We start from the raw sequence: 13023 nt of genomic DNA on the forward strand, positions 1-13023 counted from the left end.
ACAAGCATGAGTATGTTCCTATATTTAATGACTACTTTTATGTCTTACAAGTTCTAATGGTATTCTCATTAAAGAAAAGTTTTAATGGTTTTGTAGTCAGCAGTAGATTTTACTGTCAAACAACTTCTACTATTTGATGATTGTCCTTTTCCTTTTTTAAGTTTTTCCAAATTAAGAATTTTTTTGGTCGTACCTTCTACTAAGGCAGTTCGCTATGGGTCAATAGAAAAAATAAAGTAACATAATATTAGATTATCTTACTAAATAATAAGGAGTTTATCTAATATGTGGTTAAAATTTTTTTTAGAAGAAATTCTTAATAATTTTGTTCAAGTATTAAAAGTGGGATTTCAATAAGTTTGTGCCGCTTGTCTAACTAGATTTTCCATGCAATTTCTTGCCAAAAACCTAGAGCTAATTTCCTAGAAAAAAAAAATAATTAGAAAAAACCCTAATAAAGTTATAGTTCTTAGATCTATAAATTACATTAGGCTTACTTTAAAAAATATTTTTTAAAAAAAAAATCTGCAATGGTAAATTGTAATGCTCAAATTCAACATCTTGAATTTAGTTTAGGTTCATATTTCAAATTTATAATTTAACTACTTACTTGCCTTGTATGCTTTATGAATGACAGCTATGCTGAATTTGAATTTATCCAAGAAATTGTTGAAGAGATCTCAAATTTTAAATTAAATCGGATGCCATTATTTGTTGCTCAATACCCTATTGGAATAAATTCTCACGTAGAGGCCATAATATTGCAATTAGAAATTGGGTCAGATGATGTTTGTATGTTAGGTATGTATGGCCCTGGTGGAGTGGGTAAAACAACCATTGCAAAAGCTATTTATAACAAAATATTAGATCATTTCGAAGGAAGCAGCTTTTTGGAAAATGTTAGAGACAAGTCAGGGACATTTGATGGCATTATCCAACTACAAGAGATACTTCTTCGTGAGACCCTAGGGATGAATGGACAACTGAAGGTGTGCAGTGAATCGAAAGGAGCCATTGCGAAAGAGAACATACTTCGCCATAAAAAAATTCTTCTAATTCTCGATGATGTGGATAAATTATACCAAATAGAAAGATTGATTGGAGGATTTGATTGGCTTGCTTCTGGAAGTCGAATAATTATAACAACAAGAAATAAACATTTCTTACAAACTTTAAGAATATGTCATTCAACATACGAGGTTAAGGAATTAGATGATCATGAAGCTCTTGAACTATTTAGTATGCATGCCTTTCATAAAAACAAACCCGAGGAAGATTATTCAAATCTTACTGATCAGGTTATATGTTATGCCAAGGGCCTTCCATTAGCTCTATCAATAATTGGTTCCAATTTGCATGGAAGAAGTGAAATAGAATGGAAAAGTGCATTAGATAAGTACAAAATGATTCCTGACAAAGATATTCAAAAAGTACTCCAAGTAAGTTATCAAGGATTGGATGAAACAGAGCAAGATATTTTTCTCGATCTTGCATGTTTCTTCAAGGGTATTTACAAGGATTATGTTGTAGATATACTAAATTCTTGCAATCTATACCCAGTTATTGGTATTAAAAATCTTATAGATAAGTGTCTCATAAATGTTGATCAATTTAACAAATTATGGATGCATGACTTGCTACAACAAATGGGTAGAGAGATTGTTCAACAGGAATCGCCAAAAATACCTGGATTACGTAGCAGACTATGGTGTTATAAGGATGCTTTTGAAGTACTAACGGAAAATAAGGTATAACTTCGTTTCATTCACCTTTTCACTTTTTTTCACAGGGAAAATTTAATGACTTTGTTTTTTTGGTTTTCCTTGATATTATTTTTTTTTTCTTTATTTATGAAAGAAAATTCAAGTTTGTCAACATGGTTAAAATTTAATAGTTATTATATTTTTAGTGAATTCTTTTGTATGATGTGATTCGCTAAATGTTTTGTCCAATTAGGGATCTGATAACATTCGAGGCATAACAATAATCTCGCCTAAACTAGCAAAGTTGCAACTGAAAGCTAAATGTTTTGAAAAGATGGGAAATCTCAAGTTCCTTTTGGTTGGTAATGTTGATACTTGTGGAGATCTTGAATATCTTCCCAATGGATTAAGGGTGCTTGATTGGTCTAGATTTCCTTCATCTTCCCTACCATCCAATTTTCGTCCTCACAACCTTCTTGTACTTGACAAGCCACAAAGTCCCGTTATATTGGACAAGATTTTCGAGGTATAATTATTTTTATTTATTTATAAATTATTATATAAATTCATTAAACTATATTTTAACATTTGTTGAAGTTAAATTTTGATTTATCTTTTTTCCCTACAGAGTATTCAATACAAAAGCTTGACATATATGAATTTCAGTTCTTGTCAATACATTAGAAAATTACCGAACTTATTGAGTGCCACCCCCAACATAAAGGAATTGAATCTCCATGAATGTAAAAAATTAGTCAAGCTTAATGACTCTGTTGGATGTCTTGCTAAGCTTGAAAGCTTGGATCTCGGGAATTGCATTAAACTTCAAATTCTCCCAAGATGCATCTCAATGAAGTCTCTTAAAGCTTTATTCCTTTTTTGGTGCAAAAGGGTTAAGAGGTTGCCTGATATTCCACATGAAATGAAAATTTTAAAGTATCTAAGTCTGGCACACACTTCCATTAGAGAGCTTCCTCTATCATTTAGGAATCTCACTGGGCTTGAGCGGTTAGATTTTGGTTCCTATTTCAATTTGTGCCATCTTCCAAGAAGAATCGATCAATTGCAACATCTTCACACACTTTGGCTTTATGATTATGACCATTTGCAACAATATAGGTCAAATTATGGTTTTCTGAGGTTGAATTTTCTAAAAAAGTTGACTTCTTGTTTCACCCCCTCAAAGAAATGTTTATTATCGAGGAGTGAAGATTTGAGCCTCCAAAAAAGCTTTGTCATATTCAATAGATTACGATTTCTTTATATTAGGGATTCCACGTTCCTTCAGAAAATTCCAAAGCTTCCAGAAAATATAAGAGAAGTACGGGCAATAAATTGCATTTCATTGAATTCAGAATCAATGAGAAAATTATTCCTCTAGGTACCCATCTCTCTCTTAAAGTAATAATAGAAAAAATTTGGTTACCTTTGCAAATACATTACTGGATTTGCTAAATTTCAATTTCTCTAATTTCCAAATTGCATGCAGTTTAGAAGAAAGTTAGAGGTTCCACAAAATACAAAATATGAAGACAACATATTAATGGATTCGCATTCACATCGCAAATTATCGCATCAGATTGATTACTCTTCCAAGATTGATTTCTCTCACTCCCTCATCAAGCCCCTAAGCACTCTACATGCGTTTATGATGGATTCTATAATGGATTATGAAGAGTCATATAATATTATAGTAACAGGAAAGAAGATTCCAAAGTGGTTTAACCATCAAAGTATTGAAAGTTCCATATCATTTTGGATTGGTCCTAAATTTCCAACAATTGCGGTTTGTTTCGTTTTTCATCTAGTTCCGTTGAAGGACAGTTATGCTAATAATGATAAGTATGGTTCTATTCATAATGATGAAATTTGTTGGAATTGTCATGTCAACATTTTCACCAACGATCATACGCAACCTTTGACATTGCAGAGGGACTTTTACAGTATGAAGTGTGATCATCTGTGGTTTTACAGTAATTCTCATAGCAAATTTCAGCGGTTTTTCAGAAACATGATGCAAGGTGATCGGAATCTTGTTGAGATTTCATGTAAAATCTCTTGGTGGAGTAGTAGAAACAAAAAATTTGCTCCTGTGATTGCAAGGATGGGGGTACATGCAGAATGCATTTGTCATCCTCCAAATTCTGTTATCATCGATGACAACTCTGACTACTTTGAAAATGTTGATGACAGCTCTGATGACAATTGACACAGAGCTTGCACCTTTACTATCTCCCTTCTCCACTTATAGTGGGACCATCTTCAGGGAATTCAAGCAATGATGGCTGTGATTTGGTTTTCTCATCAATTGCCCATATGACTCAGATGTAACACAACGTCAACCTCCTTTAGTCCTCATGAGTCATGACATTGGGTACCTCTCTTTGCCATCTGATTCAGGGCTTCCAATAGATGTGACAAATGGGTCTGACTTGGGTTTGGGATTTGACTCAATTGTTGGAGTTGGGTTGATTTGGCTTCCTCTGCAATGGCCTATCCATCTGCAAACTATGATTTTGACTTCAACCCATATCCACAGTAGGAGAAAATAAGAACCTCTTGATCAAATTTTGAGGAAACATGGCAAGGTGTTGTTATTACATTGAAACTGTTTTTCTTTGCATTATCTTTGTTGAATGCCAGAGTATATCTCCCTCTTTAGTTGTATTGTTTGATTTGCATCTTTGTCACTTCTTGTTCTCTTTCGCTAAATTAATGTGCTCATTAATAAAGGGGTATTAAGTCAATTTGAAAGGATATAGTTATGCATGGGTCGGTTTTTTACTAGTTGGACGTTTTTAATACATTTTCTGCTTAAGATGTTGCCTTAGAAGTTACATTTCTTTTTATTCAGACTTTACAGACTCCAGAGTAACAATTTTGTTTTTAATCTGTTTTGTTTTTTAGTTTTTTGCTTCTTGGATTTGTTTTTAGTACATTTTCTGCTTAAGATCTTGGTTAGCCCTTTCTTTTTATTCGAACTTCAAGACTCCAAACTAAGGATTTTTTTTTTTTTTTGAAGGTATACTGTTTTTTCGTCTGTTTTGATGTCTATTATTCTTCTTACTCTAACCTGCTGCCCAATTTTTTTTCTTTATAGGCATTTATATGATCCTCTCACTCTTGATTTTTAATGCCAAAGTCTCTATATTTCTTTACAGGCTGAGGACTTGAACTAAGTGTTTTATTTATTTATTTATTTTAAAGGTTTAAGGCTTAGTTGAGGAGAGTTTTATCAGGCTGAGGACTTGAACTAAGGATTTATTTTCTTTTCTTCACTTAGTGCTTACTCCATTGGTTTTCATACATAGGTGTATGAAGTTGGTTAAATAACCAGTCTATAAATGCAAGTACATTGTCGTTCGATGTTATCCTCAATGCAATCCATTAATTAAAGCCACTATGAATATGTCTAACATCTTCCCCAAATTCTTTCCTAAAATCCCCAAACAAAATAAGCAACAGAAAAAGTTTTGCAATTTGGAACTAGAACTTTAGAAATTATTATAGTCTCTTATGATCTCTAGCACTCAAATGAATTGAATGTCAACAAAAGAAGCACTAGTTTCTTTGTTTAATCTTGAAGAATTTTAGTCTTCTCTAACAATCCACTTCCCCTCCCCCCCACCCCCTAAAAGAAAGTCTAAAATACCGAATGAAACAAGCAACAGAAAAGGTGATGAAAGAAAATGCTAGCAATTTGGAACTAGAACTATGGACATCATTATGACTTCTATTTTCACTTGGAGATATTATGGAATTCTATCTTCAAGTTTGGGTGGTTTTATTTTTATAGGAATAAATTGTAAGTAGATTTGTTTAACTGATATGGCCCTAATTTTCTCTTAAATTGCATATGCAGATCTCAAAAGTATGGGAGCTTCCTGTCTCGTTTCTTTTAAAACTAACCACCACAATTTCAGAATGTTGCAGATTGTATGCATAAGCCACACTTTTTATATGCTTGCAACTAATTCATGCCTTTTGATCATATCCCATTGTTTTCCTCCCTTCAAACACGCATTTCCCTTTCTGGTTTATAGTACTCTTTGGCCAACTCCTCTGTTCTTGACTATATAATAGAAAAAGAGCCCTCAAAAGGAGATGTCAACCTGTTGCATGATAGATGCCAACTAGGATTGAATAAATTTCTGTTTGAAAATTGGTAGCTTGAAGCTTGAAAATGACTAGTCAAGTCGTAAATAGAGTCCTCATAATCACTTATAAACCCAAGATCCATTTAGTAAACACCTGTGTGGGACTCAATGAGATAGGAAATGGGTTATGGAAGAAAATTTAGGAAGCCTACTTTGGAGACAATGAAAGGACTTGCACATAAGTCATTTTCAAGCTTAATGAGGGAAGAGGGGGATTTGTATTTGTATTTGGGGTTAATGAAACATGAATTGTGACAGTTTTTAGACCCCTTAAACAATTGATTAAACCTAGGTAATTAGCCAAGTTGTTATTTAGTCCAATTAAACAAGTCTAGGTTATCACAATAATAAAGATCAAATCATGCAAAGCAGCGGAAAATAAATAACACAAGATATGATCACCCAGGAAACCAAACCGGTAAAAACCTAGGGAGGATTTAACCTAGCTATCCTCAAGGTAAACTTGAATCCACTATCTTGAAAGAATCGAAGTTCATATAAAAGGACTTACAAGAACCCCCGCTCGACTTCCTAATGCTACCAACCAGTAGAACTTACTGACACGACCACGTGCAAGCTCCGAATCCACAGACTCCTTCTTTCTTGGATTCCCACCAGCTACAAGCACCCCCGCTTGTGTATTCTTTAAGCTTTAATGGCAGCAACTGTTTTGATTATCAAGGTGTAGAAAATATCTCCTCCTTGAAAACCCTAAGTTTGTGTAAAGGAAAGCTCCTCTAGATCTCACAAGAGATTTACACAAACCGCAATATGAGCAACCTTTAGAGAGCCTTTAGGTACAAAACCCTAAAAATAAAAAAGGCACAAATGGCACTCTAATCTCTCTAAAAAAAACTCCAAAAAACGTTCTAGGGTTTCCCTTATATATAGGAGAGTTTTACTTGAACCCTAATACGTTTAAGTAGAGTTTGGGCTGAACTGGAACTTTACAGAAAAATAAATCTGCACGTGGTTCGATCGATCGAGTCTAATTTTTGATCGATCGAGCCTTGCAGATTTAGTCCAATAAATTCTGCAATCACTCGATTCCAATTTCACAAATAAACATACTTTGAGCAAGCCTAAACCTAGACTCTATGTTTTGATCATGGTTTGCCAACATAATACAAATTGAAGTTCTAATACATTAGTTCCTAATTTCTTAGAACCTAACAATCTCCCCCTTTGGCAATCCGTGACAAAACACATCACAAACATGAAATGCTCAAAGTTACAAATAGCCCAAAAACAATTCAACCTAACTACTATCTATCAGTTGCAAGTGTAGACAGCAGCATGACTGAATCAACCTGTATATTTTCTGAAACACTTAACAAACGCATAAACGCATGTGTGACAGAAAAACAAAAACAGTAAATCAACAAATATGCAATCTAACTCTCCCCCTAAATTAGATACATCAAAAACAATGTTAACTCCCCCTAAACAGAACATTCTTGTATTTTCCACACATTTCATCTAAATCTCTCCCCCTTTTTTTGTCACGCATTGACAAAGACAACTCAAACAAAGAGTGGACAGAAAACATACGCAACAGAGTAAGAGAAAATAGAGAAAGAAGGGAACACAAAACAATTCAACTCTATAGGAAATAGAGACAACTCCCCCTATGAACAACAAAGGTTAAAAACAAGCTTCTCCCCCTATAAAAATAGGAAAAACAAAACAAGTTTTGGGAAAAACAGTTTTATGGAAAAATAAAGGGGGTGGGGATAAATAAAAAGACACAAACCAAGTTTTTAAAAAAGACTAAGTTGAGCATACACATGAAGAAAAAATATTCTCTCTTTCAATAAAATGCAAACATGGCACTATGTGACCCATAAACAGTACATGAGTAGAGAAAATATTTGCACATTGATTATCCATCATGTCTCTTAAGAAAAATATTTTCTACAGTTCACACATAAAAAAGGCATATACTAGAAAGTACATAGCTCAAAAAATTAATCAAACAATTTTTTGATCAAGTTAAGTACCCAATTTAGCAAAGTGTATGCATGTTATGTGTGAAAACAATGAGAGATATGACCGCAAAACTGCAAGATGGATACAAAAAATCAATGCAATGCATGTGAATCCTAAACATAAATGATGCATGAAGAAAAATTGGTCAAATACTTAAAAACTCCTCAAAGCATAGTATTTCAAGAATAAAATGGATGAGTATGAAATTAAAAGTTTTTCAAAAACACTTAAATTCCACCCAAATTTTCCAAAAACAAGTTTTTTTTTTAATCAATTTATCCTCAAATCTCAAACTTTAAACATATTTTGCATCAAAATCAAGGAACTTTTAATCTTGGATGGCCACAACAAGATCACACACAATATAATGTACCAAGTTTAGCAAAGAGTAACTTGTGTAGTGTGTGCAACTAGCAAAAGCTTGAGATACATGTGAGGTGATATGTGAATAGAAATCAAACACAAAGTCTACAAAATTCATCACATAGAATTTGAAAGAGACTATCACCAAAAGAGTTACATCATATAACTCCCACATCTCCTAGAAAACAAGCTTGCAATCATGTAAGTTTCTTGATTTTATGCCTCATAATATACACACCAATTTTAATTATGTGATTTGGCATCAAGCCTAATAGTACACACCAATTTTAAGTATTTAAGCAATTTTAAACCGAGGCTTCACCTTATGTTCTTTTTGTGCATGTGCTAAACTTTCTCAAGCACAAAATCTTATGATATGCACTAAAGTGTTCATGATTGGCTAGTAAACAGTGGTGAGATGGTTATTTATGCCTTTCTCAAAAGGTTCAAGTTCGACAGTCAAAGACATGTGACTTCAAGATCAAGACAAAGTGATCAAAAACTATAAACATCTCCCACACAACATGCACTACAAAGCTCAAACTAGTAAAGTGCAATAAGTAAGCTCATCAAAGTTAAACAAGGTACATAAACTTGTTATGTAAAGACAATATGGCCAATCCTTGATTATAAATCCAAGATGTGAAAAACACAAAAATCTTTTTGATTTTAAAAAATTTATGACCAAAAACAAAAGACACACATTATGCTAAATGAACAATGCAAATGCAATGCATGACGGTGCTTAACTAAGCTATAGAGGGTACACAAACAAGAAATATCAATTTCTTAATTAACCCATGAGTACATGTACAAACTAGTAATACTCACACGAAATCAGAAATAGCTTAGCACTTATTTAACACATACTATTCAAGTTTCTCCACAATGTCAAGCATGTTCTAAATCAAGAGAGAGATATCATAATTCATGTAATCCTCAAAAAGAAAAACTAGACACAAAATAAAATATTTTTGTCTTTTTGAAAATTTTTCAATGTTTTTGGATTTTTTTTTATTACATAAAAACATTCTAAAAGAAACAAAACAACCAAAAACAAAAACAAGACATGTCCACAAACAATTGAAAGAATTAAATCAAGGACAAGTCAGCAACACTCACCTTGGAGAATTTTTTCTCACCCATATAACATGAGTCTTCGGCTTTGTAGGTGAAAATCCATGGGAAGTAGAGTGTATTTGAGGAATTACACTAATCTTTTGAGAGAGATTGAAATCCTGCAAATTCCTTTCACAAGCCAACAAGCTTAAATTTTTCAAAATAATATAAAACAATTTATATAGACTTATGGCAGGAGAAATATCATCACAAATCCTAGATTGAAACACAGAATGCTTAAATTTCAGTTTATGACAATTAGGACGAATGTGACCATGGACACCACAAAAGTGGCAAACAGGAACAAATTTAGGAACATCAGTATTCCTAGTGGGGTTTTCGGTCACAAGCTTTGGTTCTTGCCTCAACAAAGAACAATTTGGTCTAATATGACCAACAACACCACAAAGGTGACAAGTAGGCACAAAAACATATTTATTATGCTCTCTAACAGTAGGTTTAGACTTAGGTTTAGAAAATTCAGCGTCTACATCAGAACTTTTACCTTTATCTAACCTAGCAAAATAAGCCTTTTCTTTATTATTCCTCTTAAAAGGAGGGATATAAACTTTTTCAGTTTTAGGCTTAAGAGAAACAGAAACACTTCTGTTATCAACAGCAGGCTTGGTACTAGTCAAATTTTCAATTTTAGCTTTAGATTCAACTAACTCTTGTTCCAAGCTTTTCATCTTCTCATCTTGAGAGGAAATTTGATTTCTCAAAAATTCATTCTTTTTATAAGATTCACCTAATCTAACAATCAATTCCTCTTTTTCAAGATTAGCCAATTTTAACTCTTCCTTGAATTTCTTAGCAATTTTCATAGATTTCAATAATTCCTTACGAAGAGTTTCACAGGCATCAATAAAATCAACAGAAGCATGAGCAGAAACATGATCAGAAAGACACTTCAAATTATCCATGACAACAGGGGTCAAGGATCAGCTCTTAGATCAAAAGATCTAAAACAAAAAAGCTACCCGCTCTGATACCACTTGTTAGTTTTTAGACCCCTTAAACAATTGATTAAACCTAGGTAATTAGCCAAGTTGTTACTTAGTCCAATTAAACAAGTCTAGGTTATCACAATAATAAAGATCAAATCATGCAAAGCAGTGGAAAATAAATAACACAAGATATGATCACCCAGGAAACCAAACCGGTAAAAACCTAGGGAGGATTCGACCTAGCTATCCTCAAGGTAAACTTGAATCCACTATCTTGAAAGAATCGAAGTTCATACAAAAGGACTTACAAGAACCCCCGCTCGACTTCCTAATGCTACCAACCAGTAGAACTTACTGACACGACCATGTGCAAGCTCCGAATCCACGAACTCCTTCTTTCTTGGATTCCCACCAGCTACAAGCACCCCCGCTTGTGTATTCTTTAAGCTTTAATGGCAGCAACTGTTTTGATCATCAAGGTGTAGAAAATATCTCCTCCTTGAAAACCCTAAGTTTGTGTAAAGGAAAGCTCCTCTAGATCTCACAAGAGATTTACACAAACCGCAATATGAGCAACCTTTAGAGAGCCTTTAGGTACAAAACCCTAAAAATAAAAAGAGGCACAAGAGGCACTCTAATCTCTCTAAAAAAAACTCCAAAAAACGTTCTAGGATTTCCCTTATATATAGGAGAGTTTTACTTGAACCCTAATACGTTTAAGTAGAGTTTGGGCTGAACTGGAACTTTACAGAAAAATAAATCTGCACGTGGTTCGATCGATCGAGTCTAATTTTCGATCGATCGAGCCTTGCAGATTTAGTCCAATAAATTCTGCAATCACTCGATTCCAATTTCACAAATAAACATACTTTGAGCAAGCCTAAACCTAGACTCTATGTTTTGATCATGGTTTGCCAACATAATACAAATTGAAATTCTAATACATTAGTTCCTAATTTCTTAGAACCTAACAAATTGTGTTAGGAAGTCTAAAATTTACTACAACACATCAAGTCATTTACATATGCTCATAGGTCTTATTAGCTTGTTGAAAAATATTATAATGAACATAATTATGGAATAGTCTTTTAAGCATATGACTTAGATTTCTGATGTGCACTCTGCACAAGTATTGCTCTTTTATTTTTGATAATCTGCACAAGTCTTAAACTAATACTTACAAAATTTAAGCAACATTGGGAACTTCAGAAATTAGATAATTTGGGCAATCCACCATCCTAAGAGTAATGGATCCGCAAAATTTGGTGATAAGTAAGAAATAGTATAGCATCATAAAATGGTCTAAAATTTGGTGATAAGTAATTGGAGGAGACTCCACCCAGTGTACAAAGCTTAAATGCCTCCAATGTATAGTTATTTGTGATTATTAATGAATTTCTTTATATATATATATATATATATATATATATAAATTGAGAAGAAGCTTTGTAAAATTTCAAACATACACAAATTACTTCACTACTGTGTGAAACTAACTTTTCTTACCTTTGAATGTTTGGGAGGGAAAAAATTCTTTTGTATGTTAGCCTTTTTCTTGATTTTTTTTTTTTTAAATATCTTTTTCAAAATAAGAACACAATGGTAGCCAGTAAAATGGGTCTATTGAGAAGAATGGCAAATTGGAACTTGTGATACATGAATGTTGATTTGGATTTGGATTTTGGATGCTCTCTTTTGTTTTTATTTTATGTTTACGGATGGGAGATGTGACATTTGTCAAATTTTTGTGTGTTTAACAGATTTGGTTTCAAGGCAAGATAGACTTCAGCTTATGTCTCGACTCGCCACTGTGACATTCTCAGTTCTTGTGAACAGACCCCCAACTGGCATCTTTAGCATTATAGGGGTTTGAGTAAAGTGGATTGTAGGAGCAACATGATTTCTTTTTTGGTTTCCAGGTGGGAAAGGGAATTGAGATTTCACACTTCTTTATAGATGACCATATATCATCTTCTTGTGGAGATGTACAATTGAGCTAAGCTATCTTAGTTGTCTGCTTCTTTTCTTTGAGACTCCCGAATTAAAAATGAAATGGGTTCTATGGGAGAGTATTGGCAGTTGTTTAAGGCTATAAGGTAGGTTCCCTTTTCATGCCAATATAAGTTTGTGGTTGCTGCTAGAAACCATGTTTTAGGCTGTTTGGAATACTAATGTTATAATCCAAGGATTGAATCGTAGGGCCATGAAATTTACTATGTTTGTAGTCTTGATTAGGATGATATTATTAGTCATATTTACTTTCCCATTATCATTATCTTCAAACCAAATATGTAAGCAAGTACCATAAATTAATATAAATATAAATACACACATATATATATAGAGCTAAAGTCATAAATTATTTTATAAAATGCTAATTTGGTGAGTGGTTATTAATAAATAAAAAAGTGATGTTAGTGAACCAGATGAAAACCAGTAAGAATTTGGAACATCAATAGTTTGTAAAAATAGCATTACTCACTTAAAGATTGATTATCTTCCTGATGAAAATTTACTCCAGTCGTGGTCAAGCAAAATTATGCTTGCCATGTTAGAACAAGATGTTGGAGTAGATTCTACCATCAGGTGGGCTTTCATTCTTTTTATTCAACAGTTCCAGAATATGAGTTTGTTGGGTAATTTTAGGTATTCTCTTCATGATTCTCATTAAAAAAAAAAAAAAAGCATTCTCTTTTTTACTGAGTTTCAGGTAAATCTTCGCGTAAGTGCAATATTATTCATTTA

The 13023-nt window shown here is 33.1% G+C and overlaps 2 protein-coding genes across 6 annotated transcripts in view; both read left to right on the forward strand.

The window, feature by feature from the left end:
• LOC126718523 (disease resistance protein RPV1-like) overlaps positions 1–13023 on the forward strand; it is a 161567-nt gene that overhangs the window by 121058 nt on the left and 27486 nt on the right. The window contains exon 10 of one of the 5 annotated variants that reach the window (XM_050420766.1): positions 12865–12915. The exons of 3 other annotated variants lie outside the window; for them this stretch is intronic. The gene's annotated coding sequence lies outside the window, so the exon portion shown is untranslated. Of the gene's footprint in view, positions 1–3192; positions 3211–12864; positions 12916–13023 lie in introns of those variants that run through there. One more of the 5 variants, XM_050420772.1, reaches the window with a different exon arrangement.
• Positions 702–3912, forward strand: LOC126719833 (disease resistance protein RUN1-like). Its single transcript, XM_050422344.1, has 3 exons — positions 702–1748; positions 1957–2229; positions 3193–3912. The coding sequence occupies exons 1-3, from the start codon at positions 702–704 to the stop codon at positions 3910–3912; spliced, it is 2040 nt and encodes a 679-aa protein (XP_050278301.1).

This window comes from Quercus robur, chromosome 3 (genome assembly GCF_932294415.1).
Source record: "Quercus robur chromosome 3, dhQueRobu3.1, whole genome shotgun sequence".
NCBI lineage: Eukaryota > Viridiplantae > Streptophyta > Magnoliopsida > Fagales > Fagaceae > Quercus > Quercus robur.